We start from the raw sequence: 21,245 nt of genomic DNA on the forward strand, positions 1-21,245 counted from the left end.
TGAATCTGCTCTAGTGGGCAGGGATAGTTCCTTTATCAACTAGGTTAACTTTGGCAAGTAAGTTGAAACTTACTTAGGAAACATATGCATTCCAAATTATAAACAGAATATGAAGGGCTATAGCTAAGATTTCAACAAGGCAGCCAGAAGCAACTCTTTCATGAGCTCATTATAAGGAGATAAAGGAAAATACTTAGGTTTATGTCTCCCTTATGCCTCCAGCACATCAAGATCAGATGCAACACTGCCACTGTGCCAAGGTACAACAAATGTCTAAACAGCTCAGTACAACAGTGAGTCTAAAAAACACACCACCAACTATACCACTGACCTGAATTAGCTAATATTCACTACACAACGCTCAGGAGTAGCCAGCATATCCTCCAATACCGTTTTACTAGGCACGTTTCAAGCAATGCTGGCTATAGATCCATACTTCAGAGCGAACAATTCATGTCCTCTGGTATTTCTGCAGCGCCAGCACAGGATCACATGGCCAGATCAGCTCCTGGTCCACAGTGTTAAGCCCTTCAAATATTCAGGAGATTAAGCTGCACTGGAAGTCATCTGGTAGCAGTCATTTCGCTAGTCCAGAGCAAAGTCACACTGCACAAGCATTAGATCGACCCACAGGACACCCAGACACCTATCTGCAGCTTTATTTTTACATCCATTTGATTAAAACTCAGATTATCCATGAGTACAAAACAACCCTGTCTCCAAGTGACTGCAGAGAAAGCTCCCCTGCCTCCAGCAGCCTGCAAGGTCACCAGCTGGTGAGGTTTTTCTCCTTCCTACTTTGTTCTGGGACAAGTCCAGAGGGTCAGTGTTTCCAATAATGGCCAAGGTGTTTATTGACCATATAATTCAGGGGCTGGAGGAGCAACAGCAATCTTTCAAGCACCCAAATCCTTGGCACAAGTACCATTGCACAAAAGTGCGCTGGCAGGAGGAACATCAGGCACTGGGCAGGTACATTTACTGGCAGATCTTGCCTACTGTAAAGGGACAAAAGCACGTCCTTCACTTACATAAAAATACGACTGGACCCAACACTCTTTGCTTTGGCATGGAGCCTTCTGCTTTGAGGCAGATCAAGTGCAAGACAGCAGAATATGCCCACTCCCCTCAGCCTGCCGGAAGCTAAACTTGCAGCACTGATTTCATAATCCCAAGCTTGCTTTGCAAGAAAGTCCTCACTTACATGTACTGCTTTGGTGTGCTCTAAAATACATGATTAACTGACCTGTAGCAAACACAGTTATTCAAAATTCTTTTGCATTTAATGTATGCAGCAGATCAGCCGTACTAACCATCACAGATTAATCCTGCCTCTAGGAAAGAGGGACTGTAAAGGAGTCTGCTGGCGCTATCTATGCCAGAAGCGGGCAGGTCAGGTGGCAAGAGTTCAGGTCCTACCCACACTACTACCCACAGCATAAGCAAGCTTTCCCAGACACCTCCACACTACCAGGGAATACTTGGATTATCCATTTCAGGCACACAAATGAAGCCCCTGGTACCGAAACAGCATTAACCCTGACTCCAGGCAGCACCCTGCTCACAAGCATATGCCAACAACCACATCACCAAGCACCACCACCACACGTTTGCCAAGTCCCACCGAGCAACTCCCTCCTTTTGCCAGCCCCAGACCCTCAAGCTCTCCTTGAACCCAGCCACACACTCACCTGGCAGGATGTCACGTTTGCTTTTTGTGACAGGGGTGGTACAGACTCCACTGAAATCCAGCGAGTTGTCCAACATGGCATTTATTCGGCGGAATATATCTGCATTGCTGCAAGTGGAAAGTGCAGGGGCATCCGGGCTATCCCAGCAGTCCTTTATGCTCCTCCCAGTATCTTCTTTCTGGTAAAGAAGTAGTATTAGTGTCAAGCAGGCTAGTACTCACCACCTGGCTTTCCACACATTGTGGAAGGTCCAGATTGTCTCCAATACTCATATTAACTTTAGCTCCAGGTCTTGGCAACACTCCAGTACAACTCTTGGCATTAAAGAAACAGTTAAGCAAACAGGTGAGCCATTTGTCACCAGTCCAAGACCATTCCAGTCACAACCAGGTACCAGCTCACCACAGGTAGAATGAACTTCAGACTAAGAACTCACATGGTTGCTAACAAGCTCCCTGCTGCTTTTCTCCAGCACATCACAACACTAAAGCAGAGGTCTGATTAACAGAGGCATGCACCTTGTCCCCAGAATCAGCCTCCTAACACCGGGGGAGAAGGGGGATGCTTATGGTCAAGGTAGCCACCGCAAGAAACCACAGTAGTTCCTCCTGCACAGAGCGGGAGAGCGCAAGGCTCACTTTACCACCATCTGGGAGCATTGAACATCTTGGAACGGCTCAAGTCAGCAGCCACGCAATCACTTCAGAAAGCAGGCTTGTGGAAAAAACAACTTCCCAGCTAATCAAACATAGCCCAAAATCCAAAAGTCTCCAGTGGAAAGGGAGAGAAGCAAATCCTGATCTTCCATTTAGGTAGCAGCTCCTGACCACAAAGGAAGGTTACCCCACACCAGCTCTACTTTACCACAGCCCCCCACAAACACTGATCTGCCAACATTAAGGTTTTGGGACCATCCTACACAAGGCAGAGCTCTTGTAAAGCTTCCTCTGCATGAAAAAGATCAAACCCTCCTGCATCCTGGTGCAGGTCTAGAGAACCAGCAAGAGCAGCTGCTTCCCCTAGATCTGCTTGCAAGCCACTTTCACATCTAGGCTTGTTTCAGTGCAGCTGCACAATGTTCAAGCCTCTACCAATCCAGAAGCCACTAAACTTAGTTCCTAACCAGGATTTTTGGACTGAAGGCAGGTCTTCCTACCACCCAAAAGCCACTGCGGCAGAACTCTGTGCTTGAACATGCTGAGCAAATGGTATCACTATTAGGACCCACATTAAAGAGAATAGCAGGAAGGTACAACCTCACCAGTCTTGGCCTCCGGAGAAGAATCCTTGCCATTAAGCAAATCGAGTTAGAGCCAAATTCAAAGAACTGAATTGCAGAGAGGCTGGCAAACAAGCCCCTGCTACTCCAAGGCACACAGAAGCCTATAGCTTTAAATGGCACCATTTGTACTTGTCAAGGAGACATTTAATACATCTACCTCTTGGATACATTCCTGCGAGAGTTTTGGGCTTGACTTACCCCACATTTCTCCCCCTGCTTCACCAGCTAGCAAGCCTGAACCACCAAGCCGGTTTTACTTTCAAATGATCTCTTACTGATCTTTCCATTATGTGGCCCGTGGCAGAAGGCAGGTCTAAACTGAATTTCACATGAACACAGGAACTTTAGCCCAGCCCAAGTACAGAACTTGTATGCTGCTCCCCACCTCAACCCTGTCCTTATGTGCAGTTTTACTGCTGTAACACATGATCTGATAGTTTTATCCACACACAGGTAAGCTCCCCACCACCACCACTTAGCTAAAAAGCAAAGGAAACCCTATCCTGGAAGCAACAGGAATAAGCTACTGAATCAACTCACACAATGCCTCCAGGCAGGACCTGAACAATTGTTTCAGGATTTCTGCACGTTTAAGACTACTAGCATCTATTCAGCACTGGAGTCGGGGATATTTCTCGATTGAAAGGCTCAGCAACCGCCCCCAGATAAGGTCCTGGGACTCCGCAGGCACAATGCAGGAGCATTTACAAGCCAACAGTAAAACAGGTAGGGCTGAAAGCAAGCTTCAGGCAAAAGGAAACAGGCAGAGCAAGCTTTAAGTCATCGTTATAAAAAGCAGCTGAGGAGTACAGAAGCTCAATTTAAGAAAGTATTGCCAGTCAACCTTAATAAAAAGTGCCACATCAGGCTGCTTTGGCAGAAGTGTGAAACTCCATATTCTACTCCTGTTACTGCTAAAGAACCACTTACAGCAGGAAGCAAAGCTTTTCCCTAGGAGTCTGTGCTAGCAAGACAAAAATAAACCCAAGCAGCAAACCAAACACCTGACCTGTTCCTGCTCATTTAGGTTTGATGCTTCCCTGAACTGGCAGCACCAGACCTGCTACAAGCAAGAACAGAAAACAGCAAGAGTACAGCCAAGCATTTCCACAAAAATTCCTTCCACTTGCAGAGCTTTTAACCTTAAGACTGTCAAGGATATCCTAGAGATACTGCAAGCATCCTGGACACAGGAGCTGGCACCCAGCCCCTTTAGGAAGCAGCTCATGCTCTGATAAAGCTTCCCTGGTAAAGATCACCCTCCTCCCTAAATCCCTAAAAAAAAAAAGAGATGCTCCTTTGAGAAGGGCTGTGCAGATCCTCAAAGCAAGCAGGGCCCAAGCCCCTCAGCAGTCTGGATAGTCTGGTGGAAAGAGTTAGCAAACACATAGCTGGAGAATACACCCATAACCTTCAGCCTCAACCAAAGCACAGGGAAATACCATGCCTGAGGCTGTGTCCTCCAGCACCTGCTCCACTCTCACATCCCCGGGCCAAGACAAGCAAAGGAACACTCTCAAGCCCAGCTAGGATTAGTTTTCAATGCTCCGTCTTGAAAGATTCTGCAGTAATTAAACATATGCTGCCTGTTCAGGCTTCTCTGGACATCCTCTGTACAGCAGCAATTACAGCTACAGCCCAGGCTTGGAAATGGTGATCCCCTCCGCTTTCACCCAGGCACAAGTCCAGGAACACTGGTGGGTCCTTCTCCTGTGGGCCTCACAGCAGTGACCTGACACACCATATGAAACACGGGTGTAACCACTGGCCCAACAACAGTTGTTCTCAGCTGGTCCTGCCCACTGCAACACACAACCGTAATCCAGGAGAGGGGACACTTATGCAGCCAGTAGATGAACAAGTGGAAGTAGAAATGTGATCCAGCTGACAGGTCACTTAAAGTCATCAGGAGTCAAGCACTGCTTCCTGACACCTAGTAAGACACCCAGTCTCCATTTAAGACCTGAGAGTTTCTACAGACATTCCTAGATCAGAAACAAACAAGAAAAGCAACTGAGCTCCCTGCAGTAGGCATGCAGTGCCACAGAGTAAATGCTTTAAAGGCTTCAGGTTAAATCATTGTGGTAGATCTGGAACACAGACCCATGAAGCACTGCACACAGACACACAGCAAGGTGAACCTCAGACAGGAGCACAGTCTGTCATATCCTGGCTCAGCTAAACCTTTAGCTAAGAACCCAAGTCCAAGTATGAAGATGCATCCCCAGGATGTTCTTGGGTCTCCAGGCCACCATCAGGCTCCATTCACCTCTAGCACTCCAAACAAAACACACCAGAGAGAAAGGGAGTGCCAGGCTTGATTTGAAATAGGGAGGTGGAGTTTCTACTCCCTCAGAGTAATAGAAAGACAACCAATGAGCCTTACTACCATGATAGAGAGCTCTCATGTGGTGGCTCTGCATCAAGAAGCCAGCTGTCAAAGCATCATCACACAACAGCTGTCAGGTCTCTAGTTCACAACCCACCAGCCCCAAGGAAAGCCCACAGATGCAGCCTGGAGTTTACCTGCAGGAAGTCCCACTCCAGAGACACAAGCACAACCTGCAGGAGCTCAGCTGGTGGAACAACAAACACCTGTGCAGCAAAAGCCACCACAGATGTCCAAGGTAAGTGGAAACAAAGGCACCTCCACAGCCCCAAGGCAGATAGACCAGTAGGAAACCTACAGATAATGAAATCCCAGGGCTAGGCAGAACACACAGCATCACAACAGCACTGGCATAGGATTAGGATATCCTAATCCTTAGGGAAGTCATTAAACACAGCTCAGATGCGGGTATAGCCAAGATGTGCATTAGCTCCTGGGGGACACTCTGGAGCAGACAAAGCTCATCCACCTTAGCTACAATTCAGCCTTTGCTTTTTTGTCTTTCATAGGAACCCCACTGGGGCAGCGCCATGCTGATGCCTGAAGGGAGTCTTAGCACTGCAGCCACAGCCAGGAGGGCCTTGAATCCTGAGACAAAATTTAAGAAGCTGTTAAAATGGTGTTCGTCCCAATCAAGCCAAGATGCTCCATACATTCTCCAAAAGCAGCTCTAAAAGTCCTCTTTTACTAGTAATTTTTGTTTCTCCAAGTTGGAGTCGACTACATCGATAAAAACATATTGGTGTAACAGTTCCCACAAAGCAACACAGCTAACAAAGCAGCAAGCTAACACATCCAGCTCATCCCAAACAGGGTTAGGCTAGGCTGCATCAGCTCTCACCATAAGCAAGGCTGAGCTTAAGCAGCTCTCCCAGGGTTTATTGTTTGGAGAGGGTCTTCAGCACACCTGGCTGGAATCAAGACTGGAGGGGATTTTGATGATATTATTTTAAGGGGAACACTGACTTCAGAACACCACCAATTTTGCCAAAACTCATTTTTGACAAGCTTTCACTGTTGAGGTACCTACTTTTTGATTTTTTTTTTTAAAAAGAAAAATTTTGAAGCTATCACACAAGCAGCTTTGGAAATAAGCAATATCACAGCTGCCTGGTTCAGCACATTATCAAAGGAGAATAATGTTTTAATTGGTTTAGGGAGACTGTTCCAGTTGAGAAACTACAGCAAGGCAACAGGATCCTGAAACTCCTCACAAAACACAGCTCTAGCTAGAGTCCCCAGCCAACACTCCAGCTGCCAAAGCAGCTGCAATGAGTGTTAATTGGTTTTAGCTGGGGAATACTCAAGGGTAAAAAAAACTTGTTTTTCAGAAGACTCTTGCTTCAGCACAGAGATTAAGAACCAAGTCTCCCAGGGTCACTGATAGAAACCAGTCTTGCTATGTGGAGCTTGCAGTCACCTGGTTTAAGGGTAAAATAATTGCTCCATTCACTTTGCACTCTGAAAAAGGGAGTTTAGAAGCACTCAGAACCATCACTTGCTACCAAGCATGAACATGTGTTCCCACTCAAGCCAAAACACATCCCACCGTCACAAACCAGAGCTCGACACCTTCCAGCTTAGCATGCCACCAGTAACATGGGATGAGAGCAACCAGAGGCACCACTTGCTGGTTGAACTGGGACAAATGGGTTTCCTCCAGTAATGGCTTAATTCCTGAAGGTGGCACCAGTCAGTCGATAGGTTGCCTGAGGTGAAGTTCCCTCAGAGCCTGCTGTCCCCTCGGGGCGGGGGAGCTGCCAAGCCTCAGGACTTCACTCAGCAGAGGGCCTCCCCCCACTCCCGACGCGGGAAGGAGTGATCCCATCCCGGCTCCGCCGCCACACACAGAGAAAAGGCGGGAATTCACCTCAGAGCCGCTCACCCCCCGCCCCCTAACGTGTGAAACCACGTGACGGAGGCGGCCTTAAAGGCGCCGCGCACCCGCCTCCGTGAGGCACCGGGACCGTCGGCACGTGTCCTGTTCGCTCCCCTCCCGTTCCCTCACCGGCGGGAAGGCCATGGGCGGCGCTGCAGGGCGGATCCCGGAAAGGAAGGAAGCGATGGCAGCGGGACAGCCCTGCCCACCCCGCCGGCTTTTATGGGCCGCCGCCCCGCCAGGGTGGGGGTGGGCGGGGGGGTGGGGCTGGGGCGCTGAGGGGAGGGGCCGAGGCGCATGCGCGCTGCGCCAGCCCCATTCTAATGACTCCGATCCCATCGTGCACCACGCGGGGTGTCGGGCGCGCGGCGATTCCCACCCTGATGCGGCGTCTCTTCCTTCTCCCTACGACGACCGGCGGCGGCTTCAGCCTCCCCGGGGCCGCCTCATCGCCGGCACCTCTCAGCACGCAGGCTGTGCTCCGTCTGACGGCAACGGGGACCCCAAAGGTTTCAAATAGGGCCGTCTCAAGGGGAATGGGGTGGCTGTGGCACCGGCAACTCTCAGCCTCAGCCCTCTGGCTCTTGACCCCATTGTTGCGGAAACGGGCGTCTCCCTGTGGGAGCTTGCTGTCCAGCGGTTGGTGGTGCTGTGGCTCTGGCTGGCGTTTTGTCACCGTAAAATAAACTAAAGGTGATTTTATCCTGTCTCCTACCCATGCACTAGAAAAAGCAGAAAACCGCTTAACCTTCTTGCAGCAGCAGGAGGGGTCGGACTCGAGGCAACTCGGGGTTCAGGCCTTACTGTGTGTCCTTTGCTCATCCTCTCCCTCCAGTACTGGGCCTGGCTCCCCGCTGGGCTGCAGCTTTGGAAAGAGAGAGCTGGGGCTCTCTTAAATCCCACCCAACCCGTGCTGGGAGGAGAGATCCTGATGAAGAGTCAAATTTCGGTTTTATTCCTCCCCCCCCCACCCCCAGTCTGGAGAAAAGCCTCCCAGAGCTGGCCCCAGGAATCCCTCCAGTGGCACTACAGAATAGACCCAGCCCTGACCTAGCAGGTATTTCTGTGGTCAAAGCACGAGCAATTCTGCTTTGAATAAATAGCTGGAATCCTCCCAGGACTCCTCAGATCCCTGACTGGGACCAAATGCCTCCCACACTCTAGAGAGGTTTACCCTGACCCTGTGTGTTCGTATTGGATATTTGAGACCCAGTAGCTACCCAGCTGAAGCAGTGCCACCCTCAAGGGACATGCATATCCCCCACTGCTGCGCGGGGAAGCTGGCAGAGCCTGGCATAGGTGCAGTCTGGGGCTGATCCGGACACAGTGCACACAGAGCAGAGGAGGGGAAGGGAGCAGGTTTGAGAAGACCTTTATTGGGAGATCCTGGCCATAATAAATAGGGGTTACATTGGGAGATGGTGGCAAGGGGCTGGGAGCTGGAGGCACGCTGTGCTCCTGTGGGGCTGGAGCTGCCATGACCCCTCCAAACGGAACATTGCCCTGTGTCCCATCCGCCTCGTCCTGCTCCTTCCTCCCAGTAGCAAAGCCGGCCCAGGGGTTGCTGCCTGCTCCTCCTCTGGGGATTGGGGCAGGGAATAACCTGGCAGAATTTGGGGTAGGGAGCATTTTGGGGAGCAGTGTGGGGTAGAGTGGGGGTGGGAGGGCAGGGGTGTCTGGCCATCACTGTGCCAGGGCCTGGATGATGTCCTTCACGAGCATGGTGCCGATAACCATTTTCTCACTGTTGACGGTCAGCTGGGCCGCAGCGCCCTCCCGTCGCTCCAGGGTGATGAGCACCAGGCTCCCGCTGGTCACTGTCTTGGCCACAAACCTACCCGCCAGCAAACACAGGACTTCAGGGCAAGCTGTCTCCCTCCCATCCCCATGGATTCTCTGGTGGGGAACAGGGAGGCATCTGCCACCCATGGCCACCATCATGTGTGGGTTTATGAAGGCTCCTTGTCCTAAAGGAAGCCCTGAGTAGCCCCACTGTGATTTTGGTGGGACCAGAGTGGTGACAGCACCCACCTGGTCCCGGCGTGGGGGTTTGGCTACCTGTACACGTTGTCGGCACCACAGGGCACACGGCCCACATTGGCGGCCAAGGTCACTTGCTGGACAATGGTGTGGTCGCTCCGGCATTTCTCGGGCAGTGTCAGCTTCTCCGTGATCTCGCTCATGCCCATCAGCTTCCCTGGAGCGGGCAGCAGAGGCACCTGCCCATCTCCAGCCAGGCACCCAGCAGCCATGTCCCTGCTGGGCTCCTTTTTGCCATCCCCAAACCAAGCCCCTCCAGCCACCAGCTCCCTGCGTCTGGGTACCCCATGACATCCTGAGCTGGCTGCCCTGCTTGGTCCTCCCCAGCCCAGCAGAGATGGATTCAGGAAAATCCTTCTTCCACAACCCCTCCTGGGCTCATCCCCATGTCCCTGCCTGGTGGCAGCAGCCATGTCCCTGGGGATGGGCTCCTCTGGGCTCCAGCAGCAATGAGGCCAGGTGTTGCAGGGCAACGAGCACTCACTGCTCAGCCCAGACACCATCCACGGGGCCAGGGTGGAGATGCTGCTGCTCCAGGAGCACAAGGACATGGGGCCAGGGTGTCCCTGTCACTCACCAGATATGGTGCTGGGAGAACCAGGGTGGCATAAGCCCTCCATGCTGTGTGGGGACCCAGTGGGGGAACCCTGGAGCCAGGGTGGTCACCCCAACCTGCAGGCCAGGGGGTGCAGGATGGGAATGAGGGGAGCAGGGCTAGTCTAGGGGCCGGCCTAGTGGCCACTTACCCTCACCTGGCCACGCAAGGTGATCTAGGGCCACGGTGAGGGTGGCAGAGTCGACAAAATGGGGGCATCAGCATCAGCACTGGGGCAGTGGGTGCCTGTGCGCCACCCTGTCCCCATCTTCCACTCACCCTGCTCCTTCTTGAACTCGTTCTCACTCATGAAGACGGGGGCCATGAGCTCCCCCACAGGCGGCTGGATGGAGACGTAGAAGTGGCGTGTGTGGGTGCTGGGGAGACAGGAGGGTGAGGGGAGCACATGTTCAAAATGTGCCCCCTAGGTCCCACTTCCTGTCCCTGCCCTGGGCAGGGGGCGGCTGGAGGAAAACAGGCACAAAAGGCCTTGGAAATAGGGGGAATCCATCAGCCTGGACTTGGGGCTGCTGCCACCTCCTTGTCTCCTGCAGGGACCCTGGTGCCTGCCCTGCTGTTCCCCAACCCCCTCATGCCCATCCTGGTGTTCAACCTCCCCTGGGAGGACACTGGTGCCCATTCTGCTGTCCCCTATCCCCCAGATGGACCTTGTTCCACGGTCCCCTGGGGCCTCTCCTGCTGTCCTCCATCCCATGGAGGGATGTTGGTGCCTGTCCAGCTGTCCCCAATGCCCTGGGGCACTTCACACCCTGTCCTGCTGTCTCCCATCCCCTGGGGGTACCCCATGCCCTGTCTGGCTGCCACCTGTTCCCTGCTGCCCCAAGTCCCCTGGAGGGATTATGGTGCCCATCCCACTTTCTCCATCCCTGGAGCACCTGTGCCCCGCTCTACTGTCCCCCAGCCCTGGAACACCCCACACTGTCCCCATCCCCTGGGACACCTGTCCTGTCTTGCCCGGCGCCAGGTGCTCACCACAGCTGGAAGTTGGCCGCCTGGGTGGAGTCGCAGAAGTCAATGCCCATCACCACACTGGCCGTGTCCCCGGGTGCCAGGCACTCTGAAAGCACAGGGCTGCCACTGCGTCCCACATCCCCTCCACTAGCCAACCCCGGTCCCCATTCTGCACCCCCCACCAGCATCGTGGCTGTGCCATGCTCTACCGATCTCGGGGAACTCCTGAATCCGCATGCCGGAGAGCGGCTTGGGCTCGCTGACTCGCAGGCTCTTCACCTCGGCGTCAGTGTTGTTCGAAATCTGGATCTGGACGGCCACCATGTGGGGGTCCCCTGGGAAGGGCCGGCGGCTGAAGCAGTACTCGACCGAGAGCCCCTCGCCCGCCATGCGGTGCAGCAGCTCATAGGTCCTCACTGCGCCGAACACTGGGCTCAGCAGCTGTGGGGGACCAAGGGACCAGCATGGGTGGCCAGCCCCTTCCCTGATGGCCCCATGGGTGGCAGGCATCCCAGGACTCCCCCCCAGGAAGGACATTGGGGACACTTACAGCAGGTGCTAGGGAGGTGTCGGTGAGTGTGAGGCCCTCCAGGTCAGTCACGAGGCTGGTGGAGATGACGCTGCTGGACAGGACAGGCTGGGGAGGAGGTGGGGTGACTGCAGGGCATGGGGGGAGGGAAGGGTTAACAGAACTCTTATGAGCCTCAGCCCATGGGGACAACCTCAGTGGCATAGCCCTGTGGGGGCAGCCTTATGGGGACAGCCCCATGGGGACAGCCGTGGTGGCACAACCCCACAGGCACACCTGCATGGGGACAATCCCATGGGCACAGTCCCAACAGGGACAGCCCCGCTGGCACAGCCACCTCTCCCACAGTCATCCTCTGGGGACAAGGACCACTCTGGTCCTCGTCCCAGCTCAGCAGCCCACAAAAGACCTCCAGGACCCTGTCCCCACCAGGGCAGGTGCCTGTGCCTCAGTTTCCCCAGCACCACCACTATGGCCATCCCACATGCCTTGGGCAGCCACTCACAGTCATCCAGGTCAAGCAGGGAGATCTCCTTGGGGCCGGCCCTGCTGCTGGGGGGCTGCAAGGGGGAAGAGAGATGGGGGGGGTGAATGAGGGGTCTGGGGGTCCCCACGCTGCCCCTCAACCCTGCTCAGCCCTCACCACCTTCCTCTGCTTGGCCTCCACCTCGGAGCCTGAGTCGGAGCCTGAGGAGCTGCTCTCGGAGGCACTGGCCTCCTCTGATGAGGTCTCGGCATGGTCCTTCCTCCCCTGTGATGCCTTCTTCTTCTTGGACTTCTTCACCCCCTCCTCCTCCTCCTCCTCTTCCTCACTGGGGCTGCAGGGAGAGGCCAGCTGAGGGGGAGCCGGGGTGGGGTTTGGCTGGGGGCACCTCGCTTTCCTGGCTGTACCTGCCCATGCTCCCCAGGGCTGCCTTCCGGGAGCCTTCCTTCTTTCTCTTCGTCCTCTTCTCCTCCTCATCCTCCTTGTCCTCTGACTGCTCCCTGCTGCCTTCCTCTTCCTCTTCCTCCTCTTCCTCCTCCTCGCTGTCAGAGCTGGAACTGCTGGAGCTGCCACTGCTGCCGCTCTCCTCACTGACAGACTCGGGCTCTGTGGGGGCCACGTCTCAGCCCTGCTGCTGTGTCCTCCTGCATCCCCACAGCTCCCTGGTGTGTCCCACAGCATCCCCCCGTCCTTCTACTGCATCCCCACACCCGTTGCTGTATCCCCACTGAATCCCTGCATCCCTGTGTCCTTCTGCTGCATCCCTGCAGCCTTCCACTGCATCTCTGGATCCTCCTACTGCGTCTCCACTGTATCCCCACATCCTCCTGCTGCCTCCCTCTGTATCCTGCTGCATCCCTGCATCCCTCTGCTACATCCTGCTGCATCCCAGCACCCTCTGCTGCCTTCTGCAGCTGCACTGCATCTCCACACCCTCCCATTGCAGCCTACTCTGTCCCTGTGTCCCTCCACTGCATCCCCACTTCACCCCACATCTTCCCGCTGTGTCGTCACAACCCCCCACTGCATCCCCACATCCCCCTGCCACATCCCTCCATGTCCCTACCACCATGGGATGTCCCCACTGCAATGTCTCCTGCCCGATGCCCCACCATGGTGGCACCTGCCTGATGTCCCTGCCACAGTGACCCCTGCCTAAAGCCCCACCAAGCTGGCCCCTGCCCCATGCCCTGCCGTGCCACCGGGTCCTCACCGCTGTCCGCTGACTCCGTAGGCCCTGACTCTCCCTCCGAGTCGGAGTAGAAAGGTTTCTCCACCTTCTCCTTCCTCTTCTCCCGGCTGGTGCACTTGGTCCACTCAGGAACCTACCAACACAGGGGTGATGGAGCGGGGCCATCGCCCATGGACCGGGGGCCCAAACAGCAGCCCTTGCCCACCTCCTGTCCCCAGGTAGGTGTGTGGGCACCAGAGAGGGGATGTGGGGCAGCTGAGCGGCACCTGGTCACCTTCTGGGGCTCTCCCAAGACCTCAAGATGATGCTTCCACCTTGGCCCCCACATGCACTACCACACCCCAGGGTGCTCCACACACCTCTACGTTCCTCACGGAGGGGTCAGGGGCCTCATCCGGCCAGTCAGGCAGCTCCTGGTAGCCCACAGCCTTGGCGTTGAGCAGGTGGGACAGGGAGCCCAGCTGGAAATGGTCCCGATCTGCAGTGGGGTGAGAGGTGGCAGCAGCTCGGGGACAGCCATAAAGCGCTGTGGTGTCAGCTGGCCCTGCGTTCCCATGCCCTGTGACCAGGTGTGGGTACCTTTGAAGGATGACTCCAAGATGGGAGCGGGTTTTTGGGCCAGGAAGAGCTTCTTGGCGTACTTGTTGAGGGCCCCGCTCTTCTCAGTAGGCACGATGAGCTGGCGGATGAAGCGAGCCCGGTCACGGATGTCATAATTCTGGTCATACTTGGCCAAGTTGAGGACGTACTGGGTCAGCAGCTTGCTCTACACCAGAGGACATGCTCAGGGCCAGCCTCACCCTCTCTAGTGCAGAAACTGAGGCACACTGTTGGTCCACATCCCCGATACCTGCTTGGAGTTGGTCAGGTAGAGCTTAGCCGCCAGGTTGATGACCTGCAACTTGACGATGTCCTCCTCATTGGTGAAGGACTTGGCCATCTTGCGCAGCACGTCAGGTGCGATCTTGGGCACGTGCTCACAGTACTCACCAATGAGCCACAAGATGCTGGCCCGTGCCATTGGCACCTGCAAAATGCCCCCAGGCACATGGCACCGGTGCCACTCCCCTGGTCCTGCGGGCCACGAAACACCCTGACCCACCTGGATGTTGTCAGTAAGCTTGGCCATGTGCTTGATGATCTCGCTGTGCTGGGCTGGCTGCATCTGCAGCAGCTTTTTGATGACCACCACAGATTCGGCCACAACCAGCTCTGCAGACAGAGACCTGGCCTCAGAGGGGTCCTTCCCTGAGAGCGATGGAGCCCCCATTTCACGCCCACAGTGTGGACTCACCATCCCGGTTGGAGAGGAGCTGGACCAGGCCATTGAGGCAGGTGTCCCGCACCTTCCCGATGTTGGTGGCGCAGCGCCCAATGGCTTGGATGGTGGCTGCCACAAAGTCCTTGTCCATGCTGCGGATGTAGGTCTGCACAGACATGGGGGGAACACATGACACGTCACCCACATGCCTGTGCCAGGCATCCCCCCATGTGGTGCTCACATGTTGGAGCTCTTTGGAGCCACTTGTGGGGTTGGCAGGGCCTCAGCCCACTCTTCCTGGTGAGGGTCTCCTCCATCCCCTCCATGGTGGTGTTTTGGCACCCAGAGCCGTGCCAGGGTGGCACCCTGGTGGCCTCAGTATGACCACGGCATACCTGGAACTCCCGCAGGATGGTGGAGATGTTGGTCTCATTGGCCAGGTTGGTGAGGACCTCAAGCTGTGGGAAAGACAAAGAGATGGGCAGCATGGGGGTATGGTGCCAGGGCACGGGATCCTTGCTGTCATCCTGACCCCAGGGCATGGAGGACAGCTGCCCCACAGGTAAGGGCTCCATGAAGCCCCAAAGCCACCAGTGATGGGTTCAGCCAGGTGTTTGCAGCTCACCTTGAGGATCTTGATCTGCGTGGGGTCCGTGGAACGGATATAGAAGCTCTTCAGGTAGGGCTCAAACATCCCCTGCATGCAGAGCCAGCAGTGCTAGTGCCATCCCTGTCCCCGCCTCCCCAAGGCCACCCACAGGCAGCTGGCCCTGGTGACCCTGCTGGCTAGCCTTCATTCTGGTCCAGAGTCAACAGGGCCAACTACTCCCACACTGAGTCTGAGACTCACCCGCCGTTTGATGGACATGGTGGCCACATTCTGCAGCACAACATACTGAACCTCGCTGTGGGAACAAAGGGGGGACCACCATCAGCAGGGCAGGGCCAGACCCCCCTATCAAGTCGCTGTGAAGACAGGGCAAGATCCACCACCAGGCTGGTCCCACCACGACGCCACTAGCCCATGCCTACACTGGGCCAGGCCAAAAAGCCCTCTTTTTTTGCCATTTGGCTCAGCCTGACATCCCAGGGCCTTGAGGCTCCCTATGGGTGCTACCAACCAGATGGCAGGGTCGGGGACCACCACAACCTGGGTGACACAGACCTGTGACTCCGCAGGAGCCGCACCAGTGCCTTAGCGATGACACCAACCTCCGCCTTGGGTGCCAGGTGGAAGTAGAGTTGTGCCACGGCCATCACCACCTGCAGGGAGACACCTGAGCATCACCTGGCAAGCATGGGGACATTCCAGGAGATGGCTGTGTCCCACAATGTCCCACCCAGCAGCACCCAAGGAAGCCCATCCCTGGGAACAGCTGGCCCTGGGTGGCCCTCAAGCACCCTGCTGACTCCTTGGCCAGTGGGGACATCATGAGCCCAGGCTGCTGGACACCACCGGTGGCCTCCAGGGATGGACAGGGCTGGGGCAGGGGGCTCACCGCAGCATTGCGACTCTGCAGCAGGGGCTTGGTGTTGCGCAGGAGCAGGCGGTGGTCAGGGTCCATGACATAGGGCTTGCGCTTGGCCAATGAGGCTGCCTCTGCCTTGGTGTCCTTGGCATCCTCCTCCTCAGAGCCATAGAAGACCTTCTCGGCACTCTCCTCCAGCAAGGACTCCTGCTGGTAGGAGGGAAGCTGTGTACCCGTCCAACAGCACCCCCCCTTCACCCCACCTCCCCATGGGCTCCCAGGGCACCCCAAGGCTCCTGGGGCACCCCAAGGCTCCTGCACTCACGTTCTGGTTGGGGCTGAGGAACTGAGTGCGTGCGTAGCGGGTCAGCATGTTGATGATGACCACCTGTCCCCACTCCTCCACGTCAATGAGCAGGTTGCAGAGCTTGCGGTAGTTCTTGTGGATGAGGTCGATGCGCTCTGGGCAGACCTCCTCAAATGCCATCACCACACTGCCGGCCACCAGCTGGGAAGGGAAAGCCCGTGGTGACTCACCGGGGTGGTGGCATCTCCATGAGGATGCTGGTTTGGTGGGGATGGTGGCATCCCTGTGAAGAGTCCAGCTGAGCATGGACAGCTGCATCCCTGCAAGGATGCTGGATCAGCGGGCACAACGGTTTGTTGTTCAACCAATATTGTTGATCACCTTGGTCAACACTGAGGCCAGCTCGGTGGGAACAGTGGCATCCCTGTGAGGATGCTGTTTTGGTGGGGATGGTGGCTTCTTTGTGGGGTTGCCAGCTCAGTGGGGATGGTGGCATCCCCATGAGGATTTTGACCCACTGGGGACAGCAGCACCCCCACAAGGATGCTAGCTCTGCAGGGATGGCTGCATTCCTGTGAGAATGCCAGATGGGTGGAGATGTCTGTATCCCTGCGATGGTGCTGGATCAGTGGGGACAGTGGCATCCCCATGAAGATGCTGGCTTAGTGGGGACAGTGACCTCCCCACAAAGACGTTGGCTCTGGGGATGGCTGCGTCCCTGCATGGATGTTGGATCAATAGGGACGATGGCATCGCCATGAGGATGCCAGCCCTATGGCGATGGCTGCCTCATCACAAGGATGCCATATCAGTGGGGATGGTAGCATCCCAATGAGGATGCTGGCTTGGTGGGGACAGCAGCATCACTGCAAGGATGCCTTCTCTGCATAGATGGCTGCATCCCTATAAGGACACCAATTTGGTAGGGACATCTGCATCCCGATGAGGATGCTAGGTCAGTGGGGATGGTGATGTCCCCAGATTTCAGGGGCAGGGGAGACATGATGCCCCGCTTACCGTGGTCTTGTCTGCCAGCAGCTTCTCAATCACTTCAATCAGCTGGTCCTTCTGGTCTGAGTCAAGGCTGCAAGGGAAGAGCAGGGCAGGTGTGGCCAGACCAAACTCCCCCCCTTCTTGCCTGTCCCTGCCTGCACCAAGCAGCTGAGACCCTCATTGATACCCCCAACATTTAGCAGCTGTCCCCCCATTACCTGTACAGCTTGGGGATGGCATGGGCAGCCGTCTTGCGCACGTATGGGGACATGTCCGAGGCAGCCTCCTTGATGGCCAACATCATGATGGGCACGATGATGGGCACACGAATGCTGGAGAGGACTCGCAGGGCACTAGCACGGATCAGCTGGTTGGGGTCCTGTGGGGACACTCAGGGGGCTTCAGCGCAGCCATGGGGGGGCTTGCTCCCCCCCCCAGACTCCCCCCTGCCCGGTCCCCAAACCAGCCCACCTTGAGTCCTCGCTGGAAGGTGGAGATGGAGAGCAGGGCCAGATCCTGCTGCTCCTCTGCATAGCGTACCAGGTAGACATACACCAGCTTTTTCACCTGTGGGGTTAAGGTGGTGCAGCCATCTTAGAGCCCCCCAAAATCCAGCCCATCCCCAAAACTCTCCTGCAGGAGAGGTGCCAGACCCTGGGAATACCCATGATTGCCACTGGGGCCACCCAAGACCTTCCTCACCTCAATATTCTTGCAGGCGACATTTTTCACCACAGCTGGGAAGAGGTCAGAGGCATTTTTACCCCGGGCGATCATCTAGGGGGTAAAGGAGCAGCATGACACTGGGCAGCCAGCATGGCACGGCACAGCACAGCATGGCTTAGCGCGGCATGACTCGGCACCAACAGCGGTCCCTGCCAGTGGCAACAACACCCACCGCCACGATCCTCTTCATGGCCTCCAGCTTGAGTGAATCCTTGTTGCTATCAAGCATCTCCTTGAGGTCATCATGCCTGCACCGCACCGGGGGGGAAAAATTTTCCTCTTTTAGCCATTTTTAACCATTTTTAGATTTCTTTTTTGCTCCCAGCCTGCCATCAGGCTGGCAACCTAACCCTTTGCCATAAAATATTTATGGAGACAGGAGCTGGATTACAGCCAGGTGAAAGAGGAGACAGAGGGACCGGTGCGGCGCTGGCACCCAGCTCTGTCCCCATACTGGTCACTGGGATGAGGATCCCCTCCTAGCCGGCTGTGGTTGTCACCCCAGGATGTTCCCAAATCACTTCCAAGTGAGCAGATGCCCATCAACAGCTCAATGCCAGCCACCAGCCCAGCTTGGATGGGTGTCCCTTGTCCCCTTCTGGGCACTGTGGCATGGATGTGCCTGTGTGCCCTGACCCAGACCCCTTCCCTCGTCCCCTCCCTGGGCTGGGAATATGCCACCACTGTCCCCTTTTCTAAGGGACACCCATCCCCACCAAACCAGGGGGGGCCTGCAAGGCTGCATCCACCCACAGCAGCTGGTGGTTGCACCCATGGGACAATGCTGGGCCAGAGCCACTGTTGCTGAAGGGTCCCAGGGGCTCCTTGGAAGGGTCTTACCGCGGCAGTGGCCTGGTGCTGGTGGCCACCATGGGCTTGGGGCTGGCAAGTGGCTGCAGCTCTTCAGCTCGCAGGGCACTGTAGCAGGCAGGTTGTCCAGCCTTGGTGGCCAGCACAGGGCTTTTCACCTCCTCAGCTGTGACACTGCCCACCGGTGGTTTTGGCCACCCGGCCAGCCCCACTGGTAGCTGCTGCAGCAGCTTCTGCACTGGCGGCAGGGACAGCATGGCTTCGGCTGGAGGTGGTGGCCCTGGGGACAGTGGCAGGGCTGTGGCCCTACTCCTCCTCCTAGCACAGGCAGCTGAAACCTGATGCTGCTGTTGGGATTGGGTTGCAGCCGCGATCCTGTGCCCCTCCTGGTAGACAAGGACACCCCAGGATGTCATGTCCCAAGTGACACAGGTCCTGCAGCTGGGACTCAGGGACATTGCAGGGAGCTCCTTCTCTGGGTGCTTTCAGTGGCTCAGTCCTGGCCAGGGACCCCACGTCATGATGGGACAGCCACGAGAGTGGTGGGGTGGCAGGATGGGACACCTGTTGGTGTCCCACGGGGTAGTGGGGTGGCTCTTGGGGGGGCATTTCTCTTGCCCCATGTGCCATGCATGACTCATGGGGACAGGGACAGATCTGGTGTGGCCACAAGGGGCCGGGCACATGAGAGGGGCAGCATGCAGGACAGAGCCCAGGGGTCAGGGAATGGGGAACAATGCCAGACTGGGGGACACTGTTGGCAGCCAGAGATGGGGGAACCTGACTGGACTGGGAGACACTGCCAGCAGAGCAGGGATGGGGGGACACTGCCAGAGTGGGGGACACTGATGGCAGGTCACTGAGGGGATCTGGGCAGACTGAGGTTCAGTGCCAGTGGGGCAAGGTGAGGGGACACTGCCAGACTGGAGGACATTGATGGCAGGCCAGGGCTGGAGGGACACTGCCAGTAGGGGTCAGGATCAGGGGACACTGCCAGATTTGGAGACAGGGGAACACTGCCAGGCTGGGGGATACTGCCAGGCTGGGAGACATTGCCAGGGGTTCAGAGATGGGGGACCTGACCAAAATGGGGGACAGTGCCGGGGCTCATGGAACGGGGGGACATTGTGAGATAGGGACACTGCCAGGGCATCAGGGAGGGGTGTCACTGCCAGATTGAGGGACACTATCAAGTGGTAATGGATGGGGGGACACTGCTAGAGGGGCAGGGCTGGGGGGACACTGTCTTACTGGGAGACACAGCCAGGGGTAGAGAGAGTGACACTGCCAGTCAGGGGCACGCTGCCAGGGCAATAGAGAGGCGGGGACACTGCCAGAGGGGGGACACTGCCAGAGTAGGGGAAAATGCCAGGGGCTCAGGGAAGTGGGGGACACTGTGAGATGGGGACATTGTCAGTGGGTCATGGATGGAGGACAATTCCAGATGGGGGTCAGGACCTGGGGACACTGTTACACTGGGGGACACTGACGGGGGTCAGGATTGCGGGGACACTGCCAGAGGGTCAGGGCTGGGGGGACACTGCCATACCAGGGTACACTGCCAGTGAGCCAGGGAGGGGAGGACACTTCGAGAGTGGGGTAAGGACGAGGGGGGTCACTGCCAGACTGGGGGATGCTGCCAGTGGGGCAGGGTGGGGGACACTGCCAGGGTGTCAGAGACAGGGTACATCCAGACTGAGGGACATGGTGTTTCAGGGCTGGGGGGACACTGCCAGACTGGGGACCCTGCCAGCAGGTCAGAGTGGGGGACATATCCAGAGTGGGGGACACTGCCAGGGCTGTGGGGACAAAGTGACCCCCACATTCCCACAGCTCTGTGGACCTCCCCCGCCACACCTTCTTCTGTGTCCCTGTCCTCCCCGGCCCCAGCAGCCTGCTCTACACAGGGGTGATATTTCTCAGAACCCTCTCCCCCGTGCTGGGGACCTCGGCGGCGAGTGCTGTCACCTGGGGACCCCCGTGAGAGCTGCGTGAGCCAGCAGAGCCTGGGCGGGGGCACCGTGCCTAGGGTGTCCCCAGCCCAGGGGCTGGGGGTGCAGTGAGGGGCCCCGCACAACCCCCCCGCCAGACCGTCTCCGAAACCCTCCCATTTTCCCCGGAAACCCTCCCCGTCCTTTGCAACCTGCAGTGGCGGCGTGACCGCATCCCCTGTCCCCATCCGCATGCCCATCCCTGTCCCCATCCTCATCTCCATCCTCATCCCGTCCCCACCCCAGGGACTGTGGCCAGCCCCCAGTCGGGTACGACATCCCCGGCGGGGATGGCGGCCAAAGCCTGCCGTGGCGGCGACCCGGCCAGGCTCGGCTTGTCCCCCGCAGCGTCCCCACCTCTTGTAGTCGGAGGAAAAGATGCCGCCGCTGGCGGGGTCGTGGCCATACTCGGGCTCCCCCAGGCTGGAGGAGCCCCCCTTCTCCTCCCCGTAGGCCGGGCTGGCCGCCATGGCGGCGGGATGCAGTCGGGATGCGGCCGGTTGGGATGCCGGGACTGATGTCAGCGTCATGCGGGGACGGGGCCCGCCCTAACGCTCCCCGCGCTCCCCGCGCTCCCCATCCTCCAGGGATGCTCGGTTTCAGGGGCGCATTGCCAAGGCGGCTCAACCCCTCCC

General features: G+C 56.9%; 2 protein-coding genes across 3 annotated transcripts in view; both read right to left on the reverse strand.

The window, feature by feature from the left end:
* Nucleotides 1–7,472, reverse strand: part of CPEB1 (cytoplasmic polyadenylation element binding protein 1) — a 40,958-nt gene extending 33,486 nt beyond the window's left edge. Inside the window, exons 1-2 of the mRNA XM_075099753.1 lie at nucleotides 7,371–7,472; nucleotides 1,692–1,869 (exon numbers count right to left, since the gene is read on the reverse strand). Of these exons, the coding sequence (XP_074955854.1) occupies nucleotides 1,692–1,869; nucleotides 7,371–7,385 (193 nt within the window). The 5' untranslated portion in view covers nucleotides 7,386–7,472. The remainder of the gene's footprint in view (nucleotides 1–1,691; nucleotides 1,870–7,370) is intronic.
* A 1,124-nt stretch (nucleotides 7,473–8,596) lies between these two features.
* AP3B2 (adaptor related protein complex 3 subunit beta 2) lies at nucleotides 8,597–21,180 on the reverse strand. Of its 2 annotated transcripts, none has more exons than XM_075099762.1 (27): nucleotides 20,968–21,180; nucleotides 17,982–18,057; nucleotides 17,786–17,860; nucleotides 17,555–17,650; nucleotides 17,302–17,462; nucleotides 17,108–17,174; nucleotides 16,109–16,291; nucleotides 15,814–15,990; nucleotides 15,480–15,577; nucleotides 15,165–15,219; nucleotides 14,940–15,011; nucleotides 14,710–14,772; nucleotides 14,348–14,480; nucleotides 14,156–14,265; nucleotides 13,904–14,080; nucleotides 13,633–13,819; nucleotides 13,413–13,531; nucleotides 13,075–13,186; nucleotides 12,269–12,467; nucleotides 12,024–12,195; nucleotides 11,883–11,937; nucleotides 11,399–11,505; nucleotides 11,058–11,289; nucleotides 10,870–10,954; nucleotides 10,156–10,253; nucleotides 9,300–9,438; nucleotides 8,597–9,075 (listed from the first exon to the last, which is right to left on the reverse strand). In XM_075099762.1, the coding sequence occupies exons 1-27, from the start codon at nucleotides 21,138–21,140 to the stop codon at nucleotides 8,925–8,927; spliced, it is 3,372 nt and encodes a 1,123-aa protein (XP_074955863.1). In that variant the 5' UTR covers nucleotides 21,141–21,180; the 3' UTR covers nucleotides 8,597–8,924. The 2 variants fall into 2 exon arrangements, with proteins under 2 accessions (XP_074955863.1, XP_074955862.1); XM_075099761.1 differs by having other exon boundaries at nucleotides 12,021–12,195.
* Nucleotides 21,181–21,245: the final 65 nt, after the last annotated feature.

Source organism: Phalacrocorax aristotelis, chromosome 7, assembly GCF_949628215.1.
Source record: "Phalacrocorax aristotelis chromosome 7, bGulAri2.1, whole genome shotgun sequence".
Taxonomy (NCBI): domain Eukaryota; kingdom Metazoa; phylum Chordata; class Aves; order Suliformes; family Phalacrocoracidae; genus Phalacrocorax; species Phalacrocorax aristotelis.

Bases quoted from the DNA above. Each gene is read 5' to 3' on its own strand.
- AP3B2 (XM_075099761.1), bottom strand. From the start codon at position 21,140: ATGACGCTGACATCAGTCCCGGCATCCCAACCGGCCGCATCCCGACTG. The intron at 17,463-17,554 runs GTGGGCTGGTTT...GTGTCCCCACAG, and splicing joins CCTTCCAGCGAGGACTCAAG to GACCCCAACCAGCTGATCCG. The intron at 9,076-9,299 runs GTAGCCAAACCC...GCTGGCGGGTAG, and splicing joins GGTGCCGACAACGTGTACAG to GTTTGTGGCCAAGACAGTGA.